Genomic DNA, 13,642 nt, shown 5'->3' with positions numbered 1-13,642 from the left:
TAATCAAGGTAGAGATCATTTCTATCACCCAGAAAAGTTCCCTTATGCTCCTTCATAGTCATCACCCCTGCCCTACCACCGCTGTCCCCAGGTAATTTTTTGGCACTATAACTTAGTTTTGTCTTTTCTGGAATTTTATATAAGTGGAATCATACAGTAGTCACTCTTTTGTGTATGTTGCTGGGTGTGTTTTAAAGATTCATATCCAGGGGCACCTGGGTGGCTCAGTTGGTTGGGCATCTGACTTTGGCTCAGGTCATGATCTCATGGTGTGTAAGTTCGAGCCCCACGTCAGGCTCTGTGCTGATACCTCAGAGCCTGGAGTCTGCTTCGGATTCTGTGTGTCTCCCTGTCTCTCTGCACTCCTACCCCCTCGTGCTCTGTCTCTCTGTCTGTCTCTCAAAAATAAACATTAAAAAAAAAAAAGATTCATATCCATCTTGTTGAATCTTTTTATTACTGAATAGTAGTAGTATTCCATTGATTGGATATACCATAATTTATCCATTCACTTCTTGATGGATATTTCGGTTGTTTCTAGATTTGGGCAATTATGAACAAAGGTAAGAGTTGACATTCATATTTTTCTGACTTGACTTACTCAAAAGACTATCTCTTACATACTGAATTACTTTTGCCCCTATATTAAGTGATCTATTCCTGTGTAACAGTTTAACACAGATCTTACTGGGATTAAACCAACAATAATCATTTATTATCTTAGTTTCTGTGGATCTAAGGTGTTTCAGAGTGGCTTGACTGTAAGGTTCTGATTCATAGTATCATGAGACTGCAATCCTCTGAATTAATAAGTAAGACTTGACTAAAACTGTAAGATATACTTCTGAAGGTGGCTCACTCACATGTTTGGTAAATTGTGCTAGCTGTTGGTAGGGGTCCTCAGTTCCTCTCCAGTTGGGCCTCTCTGCAGGGCTAGTTAAGTGTCCTCATGACTTGGTGAATGGCTTACCTTGGAGAGAATGATCCCAGAGACCATGGTACAAGCTGCAGTGCCTTTTGTGTATTTTGCCGATTGTGTATTTTATTTTTTTAATGTTTATTTGTTTTTGAGCACATGCTCGGGAGAGAGCACAAGCCAGGGAAGGGCAGAGAGAGATGGGGACAGAGGATCAGAAGTGGGCTCCATGCTGACAGCAGAGAGCACCATGCGGGACTCGAACTATGAGAGCATGACCTGAGCTGAAGTTGGACACTTAACCGACTGAGCCACCCAGGTCCCCTTGTTGAGGGTGTTTTTAAGATTCATCCATCTTGTTGATGGATGAGGAGCTAGTCTTAGAAATCATATATGGTCACTTCTGCCATATTCTCTTGGTTGGAAAACCAGTCTTAGGAGGAAACTACACAAAAGGATATGAATACTGAGAGGGAACAGTTCTAGTTATGAATACCAAGAGGCCAGGATCATTGTGTGTGTGTGGGGGGGGGGGGTATCTTGAAGGATGAGTACTACAGTCCCTTTATCAAAAATGAACAGAATATGTATATCCAGTTTTATGTCTGGGTTTAATTTAGTGCCATTGATCTGGTTGTCTTATGCCAATATAACAGTATCTTTATTACTGTAGTTTTGGATTATGTCTTAAAATCAGGTAGTGTAAGACTTTTTTTTCTTCTCCATCTCTGTTAACTGTTCTGTTAACATTTTCAAAAAAAAAGGTTATAGTCATCTTACCAATTTTTACAAAAAAGAAACCTGCTGATTGTGCTTGCACTGAATCTGTAGATCCAACTTGGAGAGAATTGACATGTTAATAGTAATATGGACACATCTTAATATAATATGGCATGTCTCTCTGATTACTATGTCCTTAATTTCTCTGAGCCATGTTTTGTAGTTTCAGTGTATAAGCCTTACACGTATTCTGTTAAATTCATCTCTTGAGTATTTTATGTCTTATTGGATGCTATTTTAGATGGTATTTTTAAAATTACATTTTTCAATTCTTTGCCTGTATGTAGACATATGATAGTTATTATTTTTTGTCTCAACCTTTTATCCTGAAATCTTGCTACATTCACTTATTAGTCTGGTAGCTTTTTTGTATATTCTGCACAGGATCATGTTATCTGTGAATAAAGACAATTTTCTTTATTCCTTTTCCATAGTCTAGACCCTGCTATTTGTAGCTTAGAACAGTGTTGAATAGAAGTGGAAAGAGCAGATGTATCAGTAGAAGAAAAAGAAAAACTGTATAATACCAATAGGTGCAGAAGAAATATTTGAAAAAATCTAACATCTATTCCTGAGAATCCATATAAATGAAAGCTCTTAATAAAGTAAAGGGTATAAAGAAGATGTGAAACAAAAAAGTGTAAGTTTGATTAGAGTAACCAAAAATGCTGTTTAGAGTAGATAAGGATTTATAATCTAGGGCCTCCAACATTTGCATAGGAAAAAAAATCTTTATTTTTCATAACTTCTGAAATTAAATTTAATATTTGTTTCTATTTTGAATGCAGGCAGCAAACCACAGTAGTAATATCAGCAGCAACTGTGACTTTGTCACCAATAAATATTACTTTTAACTTTCCGTGTATCTTTAAAGTTTCTTTTTTAAAATGATTGATTGATTGATTGATTGTTAGAAAGTGCATACATAGGCCAGGGGCAGAGGGAGGCAGAGAGAGAGAGAATCCCAAGAGTCTCCACATACCCGCGAGTGGCCTGTCTTATAAACCATGAGATCATGACCTGAACAAAAATCAAGAGTCAGGTGCTTAACCCACTGAGCCACCCAGGTGCCCCTAAAGTTTCTTTCTTGAAGATAACATATGGTTAGGTCTTGCTTTCTTGACTTTGAATTGGAATGTTGGAATATTGGAATAGATGATTTACATTTATGCGGTTGCCTTTTAATTGTATTGTTCTGTAGGTTTTATATTTGTCTCATCTTTGTTCTTTTTGCTTGTTTGTATTCTTTTCTGCTGTTTTTTGAATGAATCAAAACCCCACCCCCCACCCCACCCTGGCTGCTCTAGGTTTTAGAGTATGCATCTTTTAACATATGACAGTTTATCTTCAAATAGTATTATACTACTCCACATATACTGTAAGAACCTTGAACAATATACTTCCAGTCCCCTTCCCTTTTTGTGCTATTATCGTTAATACTTTTTACTTCCACATGTGTTGCAAAACCTTGTAGTACATTGTTACTAGTTTTGCTTTAAGTGGTCGAAAAAGTCTTGTAGATTTACTCTCACCATTTCTGGTACTTTTTATTCCTTTAGTAATCTTCATTCCTTTATGTAGATCCAATCTTCCATCTGTTATCATTTTCTTCCACCTGAAGAACTTCCTTTGCTTTTTATAAGTGTGTACTGGTGAACATCTTCCCCTCGCTTTTCCTCTTTCTTTACTTCTTTTGTTTACTTTGTCTCCCTCCCTCCCATCCTCCTTTCTTTCCATCCTTCTTTCCTTCCTTCCTTCCTGTCTATCTATTTGAAAAAAAAAAAAAGCTTTATTTCACTTTCATTTTGGAAGAATAGATTCATTGTATTTAGCATTCTGGGTTGACCATTTTTTCTTTAAGCATTTTATTTTTATTTTTATTTTTTTTAATTTTTTTTTTAACGTTTATTTATTTTTGAGACAGAGAGAGACAGAGCATGAATGGGGAAGGGTCAGAGAGAGGGAGACACAGAATCTGAAACAGGCTCCAGACTCTGAGCTGTCAGCACAGAGCCCGACGCCGGGCTCGAACTCACAGACCGCGAGATCATGACCTGAGCCAAAGTCGGCTGCCTAACCGACTGAGCCACCCAGGCGCCCCTCTTTAAGCATTTTAAAGATACTCCATTTTCTTTTGTCTTGCATAGCTTCTCAAGAAGTCTACAAATCTTCTGGGATTTCAAGTGAATTGCCTGTTTTTCAACAAGGAGAACTTTAAAAACAAAATTTTTTTCAAGTTTTATTTATTTTTGAGAGAGCACGAGCAGGGGAGGGGCAGAGAGAGAGAGGGAGACACAGAATCTGAAGCAGGGTCCAGGCTCTGAGCTGTCAGCACAGAGCCCGACGTGGGGCTTGAACTCACAGACAGTGAGATCATGACCTGAGCTGAAGTCAGTTGCTTAACTGACTAAGCCACCCAGGCACCCCATGGGAGAACTTTTCTGATCAGAACTTCAGTCTTTCTTAGCACTGTGGTTCAGCTTTTAAATCCCTGTTTATTCTTTGCCTTTACCTCATGGAGTTTCATCCTGCATGCTGTGATTAGTGTTTGGCCAGAGACTCAAGTGAAGCCCTTTGCAGATTCCTAGAATTTTCTGTACCTGTCTCCCTCTTTTTGATATACTTTCTGGTCTCTGCTTGGTTCTTCCTCCCTGTACCACAGTCTGAAAAGTGCCTTCAAGCAGAAAGCCAAGACAGATGTAGGTCTTACTTTATCTTGTCCCATCTCTTAGAAATCACAGTCCTATACTGCTTATTGTCAAACATCCAAAAAACAGTTGTTTCATGTATTTTGTCTGTTGTTTTAGCTGTTGACAAGGGGATGGAAAGTCCATTGATACTTACTCCATCATGGCCATTGGAAATTCTTTCCTGCCCTTTTACCTTTTAGCATAACTGGAGATAAAAAAAAGTTTGTATTTCTTTTCTTTTTTTTCTAGCAATTTGTGTCTTATGGAGTATATTGCTAATACCTACCTATAAAATTTTAACAATTTCATCAACAATACTCTTTCATATCCTAAGTATTTTCAAGGTAACATTTTACATGGTTCAGCTGTAATAGAATAATGAACAAAATAGTATATGAATCACTGTATATTTTAAGCAAATTAAATAGCATATACATTAAAGCTCATGAGTAAACTTTTCAAAAAAGTATGTTACGCCATTTAAACAGTAGCTTTGTAAAGAATTGGGTTCATGATTGTAATTATAAGACAACTACTAGTTTTAATCACCTTATTTTCTGATCACTCTTGGAAGTAACATGAACAGACTCGAATGACTTGTGCCTAGTCAAAGATGATCTTTAATGAATTAAAATGCCTGGTAGTAGTCATTACAAACTTAGGTTAGAATCTTCATGGTTTTGCTATGTAGCCTGTCTTCCGCCTGATGACCTTAAGAGAAAAAGCAAACAAAATCCAAAATACCATATTATTTCATGTAACATTTGTACATTCTTAGGCTATTCTTAGCATGTTTATTGATCTTTGTGGTTTTTTTCTTTTTTCCAGATTGTCAGTATTTAAACAGACCACATCATGCGTGAGTACAAGCTAGTGGTCCTTGGTTCAGGAGGCGTGGGGAAGTCTGCTCTGGTAAGTTAGCCACCTAACTCTAACTTAATTAGCATAGTATAGGAAGAACATTGATATTTGCTTGCCTTAAAACTTTTAGTCACTAATGAGAAAAGGTGACAGTATTTTTTATATGCCTAGTATCTGTCTCATAGGGGCCGGGGCTTCATTCAGCAACCACAGATGTGTAGTTGTAAACTAGTGGCTCACTCATTCTTTCACTTACCCAGTATTTATTGACTACCTACCATATGCCGAGCACTAGTGAGTGGGATTCAAAGAGGAATAAGATCATTCTCATTTTTTAAGGAACTTACATTCCAGTAGGGGAGACTAATTATTTCAGATACCAGTGGAATAAGTCCTACCTACCTAACCCTCAGCCCAGACTTAAGTGAAACAAAGGGTATTTTTTGTATACATGCTGTATTTATTTAGTAAGTATTGAGCTTATATGATGTCAGATGCCAGGGTTACAACAGTGAACAAAAACAGTCACAATCCCTCAGAGCTTATCATATAGTGGAGGAGACATACGAAATACACAATTAAACAAAGAACTACCTTATTATAATTGTGAGAGATACTTTGAAAGAAAAGTACAGACTGTTAAGAGAGACCCCATGACAAATGAACTTAAATTAGCATTTGAATAACTAAGGTCATAATTGCTGAGGCAGGAGTGAACTGGAAGGAAAGTAGAGGGAAATGAGGTGAGAAGCAGGGGCCAGACCATGACTTGAAGACCATGTAAGAGCTTGAAACTTACTCCTAATGACAGTGAGAAACCATTGAAAGTTAGTTTTATTTTTTTGGACGAGAGGGAAGGGGTTATTGACAGAATTGGATATATGTTTTAAAGAGAGTACTTTGCTATGTGTGGAGTGACTTAGAAGAGAGGCCGAGTGGACACAAGGAGACCAGTTGGGAGTTAATGCCAAACCCCAGATTAATGTTTGTGGGAGCTTACATTGGGGCCATGGCAGTGAAGAAGAGAAAAGTAGATGTTTTGAGAATTAAATAACTTAGTGCTGGTTTGCTGTGAGGACTAGGAGAGAAGGAGCTGTTGAGGATGACTACCATAGTTCCAGTTGAGCTACTAATTTTATGGATGGATCCTTTAAGTAGAAGGGAAACACTGGAGAATGAGCAGATCTGAGCGTGAAAATCAGGAGTCATGTCACATTTGATATGTGAGATGCTAAAGTAAATACATCACATAAGAAATTGGGTCCTCAAGATAATAGCTTAAAAGAGAGACTTGTGATAGGATTTGGGGTGCCATGAATATATCAACAGTATTTAATTTCATGAGAATTATGTTACTCTTAGCAATGTAAATTAGTACCTCTGAGGTGAATGAGGATATCTAATTTAAATGCGTAGAACTTTCAATTCAGCAAGTCTCTTTAGATTTCACATATAAGTTCATATGTACAAAATAGCATGGTCAAGGATGTCCACAGTAACATTCTTTATCGTGGTAAGAGTTTGGAAACCACCTAAATGCCTACCAGTATGGGCTGGTTAAATAAGCTTTTAATACTAATGTTTTGAGTAGAATAATACAGAGCTATTAAAAAGAACGCAACGGGTCTGTATATACTGATAGGTAGTGATATGCAAGATGTATTATTTAGGGGTAAATAAGGTAGCAAGCAGTGTAGACTACCATTTGTGTTTATAAAAAAAAAAAAAAAAAAAAACGGGTGAGGGGGAAGATAGTATAAAATGCACAGACTATCCCTGCGAGGTAAAATAAGCTTACAGATGACATACTGGTTACTTGGGAGTGGAATTGTATAATTGAGAACAAAGGAAGGTAGGTAGGGTTGGTCACCACTGCCTACTCTTTTGTGTCTTTTGTATTTCGTCCTATGTTCATGAATTACCTTTTCAAAAATAAATGATGAAAAATAAAAATCGATAGGAATAAATGAGATTGTCTAGGGACAGACTAGAGAAAGAAAGAGCTCAGTACTGAACTCTGGGTACCTCTCAACCTTTAAAGAGTAGGTAGAATTGAAGGATCTAGCAGAGAAGAGTGTATGGTATACTTAAATGTAAAGAGTGGATCTCTACCTGACTGCTCAGAAGTCTAGTAGAGGAAGGAGATGATATAGGAATATGGAGGTAGCTGGGCTTCGTGAAATCAACTTCAGTAAGGTTATGGTGCTGTAAGCGTCCTGAGGTGGGTTGAAGAGTACATGAGAGCTGAAGAAATAGAATCACCATTGTAGATAGTTGAAAAAGTTTGATGATGAGAGGGAACAGGGAAAGGGGTCGGGGGTGGGGGAGAGTGAAGCTAGAGGGGTCATGGAGTTCAGGGGAATATTTATTTCAGGGTAGGAGATGGTAGAGCAAATTGTGTGCCGGAGGCAATAAGCTTATGTGGAAAGGAAAATAATAGCCCAGGAGAGGAAGGGAATCATTGTCACAGGTGTCAAAAGTTCAGAAATAACAGAAGTAAAATTAATGAATCATAGAAGTAGTAATTAGTTTATTGTGCACACACCAGAAAGACAGTTTCCATACCAGACACCTTCAAACCAGAACACTGAATGAGGCTGAGGGTATATTGTTATAAAGCAGCTTATTGTGTGAGAAAGCAGTGGCTGTTTATTCTTCACAGTGACTGGTTATAGTGTTAGAGTTTTCTTCAATGACTGAAAATTGGTTAGTGGTTACCTCATACCCACCTTGGGAAACAGTTGTAAGTTTCGCTTTTGATTTCCAGAGGCATAAGCAAGAAATGATCCCTAGGTCAATTTAGCTTTGCTAAATAAACTAAATTAAGCTTTGTTTGTATGACCGAACTGGTTATTATCTGCTTAGGGAATTTTCAAGGCTGGTCTCCGTTTTTTATTTTAACCCAGAAAGGACAGTAGGTAAGGAAGGAAGAGGAGGGTTCAGTAGAAAAACTACAGGAATAGAATAGAAGTCGGTATGGATGAATGAACTGTCCCTGAGAACTGAGAGGATGAGATTCAGAGCAATGATGAAGGATTGCTTTAACAAGAAGGACACGAAACCTGTGAGACTGTTTCTCATTTTTGCAAGTCTCTGACAACGGCTTATAGAAAGCACTTGGGTTCTCATACCTGCTTCTGCATCCAGTGTCTTGCTATAGCATATGTTACATACCCGTGGGAAAACTCCACTGTAAATTTATGAGACAAGGAGAGTATGTCATGGTATTATGAGATACTTTTTTTCTAATCATCTGCTCTAGACCATATTTTGAGAACCTCTGTTCTGGAATAAAGGATTTAGGAAGTTTTCCGTATTTGAATTATATGTAGTACTAAGAGGATGAGGTGATTAAATCCTTGATAAAAATAGTAAAAGATGTGGTGTAATTCTGTCTTGAGTCTCTTCTGAAGAACAAGAGCTTAGGAGAAAGAAGTTTGAAGTTGACTGTATTTTGGTTTATCTGTTTAGCTCAAGCTACACTAGTGCATAATTAAGTGTAGGTGACCTCAGGCCATATTCTTACCCTTCCTTGCTTTTAGGCAACAATATACCAGACCCGGTTTTAAATCTGTCCAGGCAATATTTCACAGCCATCTTCTATACTGTTTATTTACCACATGATAAAATACCTCGTTTCGTAAGTCTGTGTTTACAGGAATCTTAGAGAAGTAGAAAATCTGAAAAAGATGAGCAGGAAGTGTTTCCAATGAAAAAGGAAGTCTTTGGAATCAGGAAGATTGTATATTTGAATCTCAGCTGGCAAACGGGAAAAATAACTACTTCTGGGGAGAACGTGAAATTCGAATGAGACTGTGAATTTAATAAATTCAGTGCCTGTAAATTTCTTTTTCTCTTTCCCCCACAATTAGAGAAACTGTTTTAAGGTTCTTAAAAATTTAGACCCTTTTGTCTCATTGCTTTAAGGGCATGAGATAAAAGTTACTATAGATAATGCGAAGGAATATTAGCTTAAATACTGGTTAATTTTCATTTTTTCATAAATTAGGAGGTATGTCCTTCTTATTTGTATCTTCATTGTATTTTGAAACTTAATATAGTTTCACAACATGAGTTGGCAGCAGCCTTGCTGACGGCTTTTAATATGAACACCTCCCTTCATAATGTGCCCTCTTGGTTGTGGATGTATCCTTGTGTTAGAAAATAATGAGACTTTACATCTGCATGTTTACCCAGAATTTTCACATAATTTCATTTAATCTTTGCCACTTTGTAAGGGTGTAAGTAGCATTCAAGAGTAGTTGATTTTTCTTTTAAGTTCTTAACTTTTCTCTGCTTTTTTTTTCTAGACAGTTCAGTTTGTTCAGGGAATTTTTGTTGAAAAATATGACCCAACGATAGAAGATTCCTACAGAAAGGTAAAATGTGAAACTTGTATACGCATGCTTACAAATAGTTCCTTAGGGCTTTAAAACTTGATCCACAGGGGCGCCTGGGTGGCGCAGTCGGTTGAGCGTCCGACTTCAGCCAGGTCACGATCTCGCGGTCCGTGAGTTCGATCCCCGCGTCAGGCTCTGGGCTGATGGCTCGGAGCCTGGAGCCTGTTTCCGATTCTGTGTCTCCCTCTCTCTCTGCCCCTCCCCCGTTCATGCTCTGTCTCTCTCTGTCCCAAAAATAAATAAAAAACGTTGAAAAAAAATGTTTTTAAAAAAAAAAAACTTGATCCACAGAACTGGTTTTTAAAAATAGTTTTTGAGAAGTGATACAGATGTTCTGTATCTGGTTTTAAAAATTTCACCAAGGGGCGCCTGGGTGACTCAGTTGGTTGAGCGTCTGACTTTGGCTCAGGTCATGATCTCGCAGTTTGTAGGTTTGAGCCCCACGTAAGGCACTGTGCTGACAGCTCAGAGCCTGGAGCCTCCTTTGGATTCTGTGTCCCCTCTCTCTCTGCCCCTTCCCTGCTCACTCTCTGTCTCTTTCTCCCTCCCTCAAAAATGAATAAACGTTAAAAAAAATTAAAAATAAATAAAAGTTTCTCCAAGACAGACTATTTCTCATAGAATACTACTTAGCTACAGAAAGCTCCGTGTTTGGTTACTGGTGAGTAAGGTGTTCTTTAGTGTGCACATTTTCCTGGTTTTTTTTTTTTGTTTTTTTTTTTTAAATTATTATTTATTTATTTTACCGTTTATTTATTTTTGAGACAGAGAGAGACAGCATGAATGGGGGAGGGGCAGAGAGAGAGGGAGACACAGAATTGGAAGCAGGCTCCAGGCTCTGAGCCATCAGCCCAGAGCCCAGTGCGGGGCTCGAACTCATGGACCTCGAGATCGTGACCTGAGCTGAAGTCGGACGCTTAACCAACTGAGCCACCCAGGCGCCCCTTTAATTATTTTGTTTAAATGTTTTTTTGAGAGAGAGAATGCATGCATGCAGGCAGGGGAGGGGCAGAGAGAGAGAGAGAATTCCAAGCAGGCTCTGTGATGTCAGCACAGAGCCCAGTGCTGGGTTTAATCCCATGATCTGTGAAATCATGACCTGAGCCAAAATCAGGAGACAGATGTTCAACCAACGAACCCACCCAGGAGCCCCGGGGTTTTTTTTAACGTAGCAAAATTGCATAGGAATATAGGTATATTTTTGACAACTCTTTTTTTGTGAACTTAATTTTAGTTTAGATCACTTTTGTGCTTGAAATTATCCAGTGACTGAATGTTTTTATTTTTGTTTAGTTTTATAGTAACTTTTAAAGATATTTCATCTTTAGCAAAAATTAGATACAGGATTCTGTATGATAGTGTAATGGTGGGTACATGTCATTGCACATTTTCCCAACCCGTAGAATGTACAACACCAAGAGTAAAACCATAACATAAACTGTGGACTTTGCATGATAATGATGCCTGTATGTAGGTCCATTGATTTTAACAAATGTACCACTCTGGTGTGGGAGGCTGATGGTAGGAGAGGCTAGTGAGGAGCAAGAAGAAGGGTATATGGAAACACTGTACTTTCTGCTGAGTTTTGTTTTGCACCTAAAGCCCAAGTTCTAAAACATAAAGATTATTTAAAAGGAAGAAAAAATAGTCTTGACAAAAAATACTATTTTATTTCATTCTAAGACTAGAATTGTGGGGAATTTTCATAACTTTATTTCCCAAGTATGTTAAGGAGGGAGGCAGGGAATTAAACGTACCTTTCAACAAAGTGGAAAGGATTGAGTTGTTAGATGTTATAGAATTTACCTTTAATAGTGTTATAAGTTTTGTTAAATTAAGTAAGCTCATCCAGCCATACTGGCCAGAGCAGTTTCATTATCTGCAAGTTGGAAATAAACTTGTGTTCTAGATACCTTGAGAAACTGCAGACCTCATTCATTATTCATTGAGCATGCCCATTTACTGATGATGCTGATTATGCCACATTAGTCCCGTTTAGTGGTAGGACAGTTTGTAGCACCAAGCGGTGCTTCTCATCAACCCCTGATCTGACACAGAAGCATTTAAAATAGGCCTTAGGGGGGCACCTGGGTGGCGCAGTCGGTTAAGCGTCCGACTTCAGCCAGGTCATGATCTCGCGGTCCGTGAGTTCGAGCCCCGCGTCAGGCTCTGGGCTCATGGCTCGGAGCCTGGAGCCTGTTTCCGATTCTGTGTCTCCCTCTCTCTCTGCCCCTCCCCCGTTCATGCTCTGTCTCTCTCTGTCCCAAAAATAAATAAAAAACGTTGAAAAAAAAAAAATTTAAAATAGGCCTTACATGTTTAGAAGATAGTGTTGCAATACTAAAATTTCCCCCAAACAAGTTGCCGCCTAACATTGTAACTACAAACAGATCTGTACCTAGAGTTCTGAAGATTTAACACTTTTTTAAATCCCTTCTTGATTAAAAATTTTCTGCACAGTTGATAGTTCCTGCTGTCTTTAGTCCAACCTTCTTTTAGGTTATAAAACACTGGGGAACTACAACTCAGTATATAAAATTTCACCTAATGCACACAGCTTTTCCAAAGAAGTACCTTTTTCTTAAAGTCTTGAGGACTATATGAGTTCAGTGTTACTCTTTTTAGCACCTCTGTGTTCCCCTTACCTCTTTTTTTTTTTTTTTAAGTTTATTTAGTTTGAGAGAGCATGAGTGGGGGAGGGGCAGAGAGAGGGAGAGAGAATCCCAAGCAGGCCCGACGTGGGGCTCTGTGTCACGAACTGTGAGATCATAACCTAAGCCAAAATCAAGAGTCTTAACTGACCACTTAGGTGCCCCTCCCCTTATCTCTTAAAATTTTCCAATGTATTAAATTTAGGGTATATTTTAGTAAAACTTTAGCAACTTGAACGTGGTAAGTTGGCTGAATTTTCTTTACTCTAAAATCTTATCTGTATTTTGAGCTATTTAATACTTTTTCTTCAAAGATCATATAAATATACATATTTTTATACATTTTTATTTCTGTCAGAACTGTACCTATTGTAATTTTTCTTAAACAGAGAATATAACCATTGCCTTCTAATAGTAACAAAAATCATTACTCAGTTTACAGTGGTCAGAAACTATCTAAACTCAGCATTAGCGGTCCTGCTTCTGTAGTATTAATAGAACATGCTTGAGACCTCCTGCTCTTTATTCCACTAAGTCAAGTCTCAACCAGTATAGCAAACTCCTGGAGAAAGGCTTTGTAGTTGTTAATAGGTACTTGGAGTGAAGAGGTGGCAGGAAAACAGACTGACATTTTGATTTGATAATACTTTTCATTTTTCCTCCCTTCTCCAACAGCAAGTTGAAGTAGATTGCCAACAGTGTATGCTTGAGATCCTGGACACAGCAGGAACAGTAAGGATGTTTTCTCTTTTTTTGATAAATTTTAGTTAGTGAACAGATTTTGTCATCTGAATAGTTCCTCTGAGTAAAGTAAAAGTAATTACTCTGATTAAGAAGAAATTACCTAAAGGTAGGGCTTCTTAGATTTTCTTACAGCTGCTTCCAACATGTACTTAATACCCACGTATCAGTCTCAAATTGTATGTCAGGTTTACCTCCCAAATGTGTGTGTTGGGTATCTTCTCCTTATATGGAGGTAAAGATTATCCTATTACTGCTTTTAACAAAAGATATTTTAAATCCAGAATTGTAATTAAGGTAGGTATTTCTCTGGGTTCATTCCTACCCTAAGGTAGGAATCTGTCTCTTGGCACCATAGTCACTATTTTTTATCAGAATTGTTTTTGCTTTTTTATTAGCATTTTAACATTCCAGGGGGCTGGTGACAGAAAATCTGACAAAAATCTTCAGGATTATTTTGAGCCTCATTTTTCTCCTCTTTAAATGAGTATTGTATAATGACATTAGTATATCATAGCATGCTTATAATGATCAAATGAGATAATGATTATAAATCACTTGGCACAATGCCTGTTATGTAGTATGAGCTCCAAGTATTTGCTT

The 13,642-nt window shown here is 37.8% G+C and overlaps 1 protein-coding gene across 5 annotated transcripts in view; it reads left to right on the top strand.

Moving 5' to 3' along the window:
- RAP1A (RAP1A, member of RAS oncogene family) overlaps positions 1–13,642 on the top strand; it is a 79,489-nt gene that overhangs the window by 53,295 nt on the left and 12,552 nt on the right. For 2 of the 5 annotated variants that reach the window (XM_049616575.1, XM_049616573.1), the window contains exons 2-4: positions 5,215–5,245; positions 9,558–9,626; positions 12,974–13,030. In XM_049616575.1, coding sequence (XP_049472532.1) covers positions 13,001–13,030 — 30 coding nt within the window. In that variant the 5' untranslated portion in view covers positions 5,215–5,245; positions 9,558–9,626; positions 12,974–13,000. Of the gene's footprint in view, positions 1–5,214; positions 5,299–9,557; positions 9,627–10,487; positions 10,841–12,973; positions 13,031–13,642 lie in introns of those variants that run through there. The other 3 variants (XM_049616571.1, XM_049616572.1, XM_049616574.1) reach the window with 2 other exon arrangements.

This window comes from Panthera uncia (assembly GCF_023721935.1).
Source record: "Panthera uncia isolate 11264 chromosome C1 unlocalized genomic scaffold, Puncia_PCG_1.0 HiC_scaffold_4, whole genome shotgun sequence".
NCBI classification, from domain to species: domain Eukaryota; kingdom Metazoa; phylum Chordata; class Mammalia; order Carnivora; family Felidae; genus Panthera; species Panthera uncia.
This window is presented reverse-complemented; position numbering and strand designations above follow the sequence as displayed.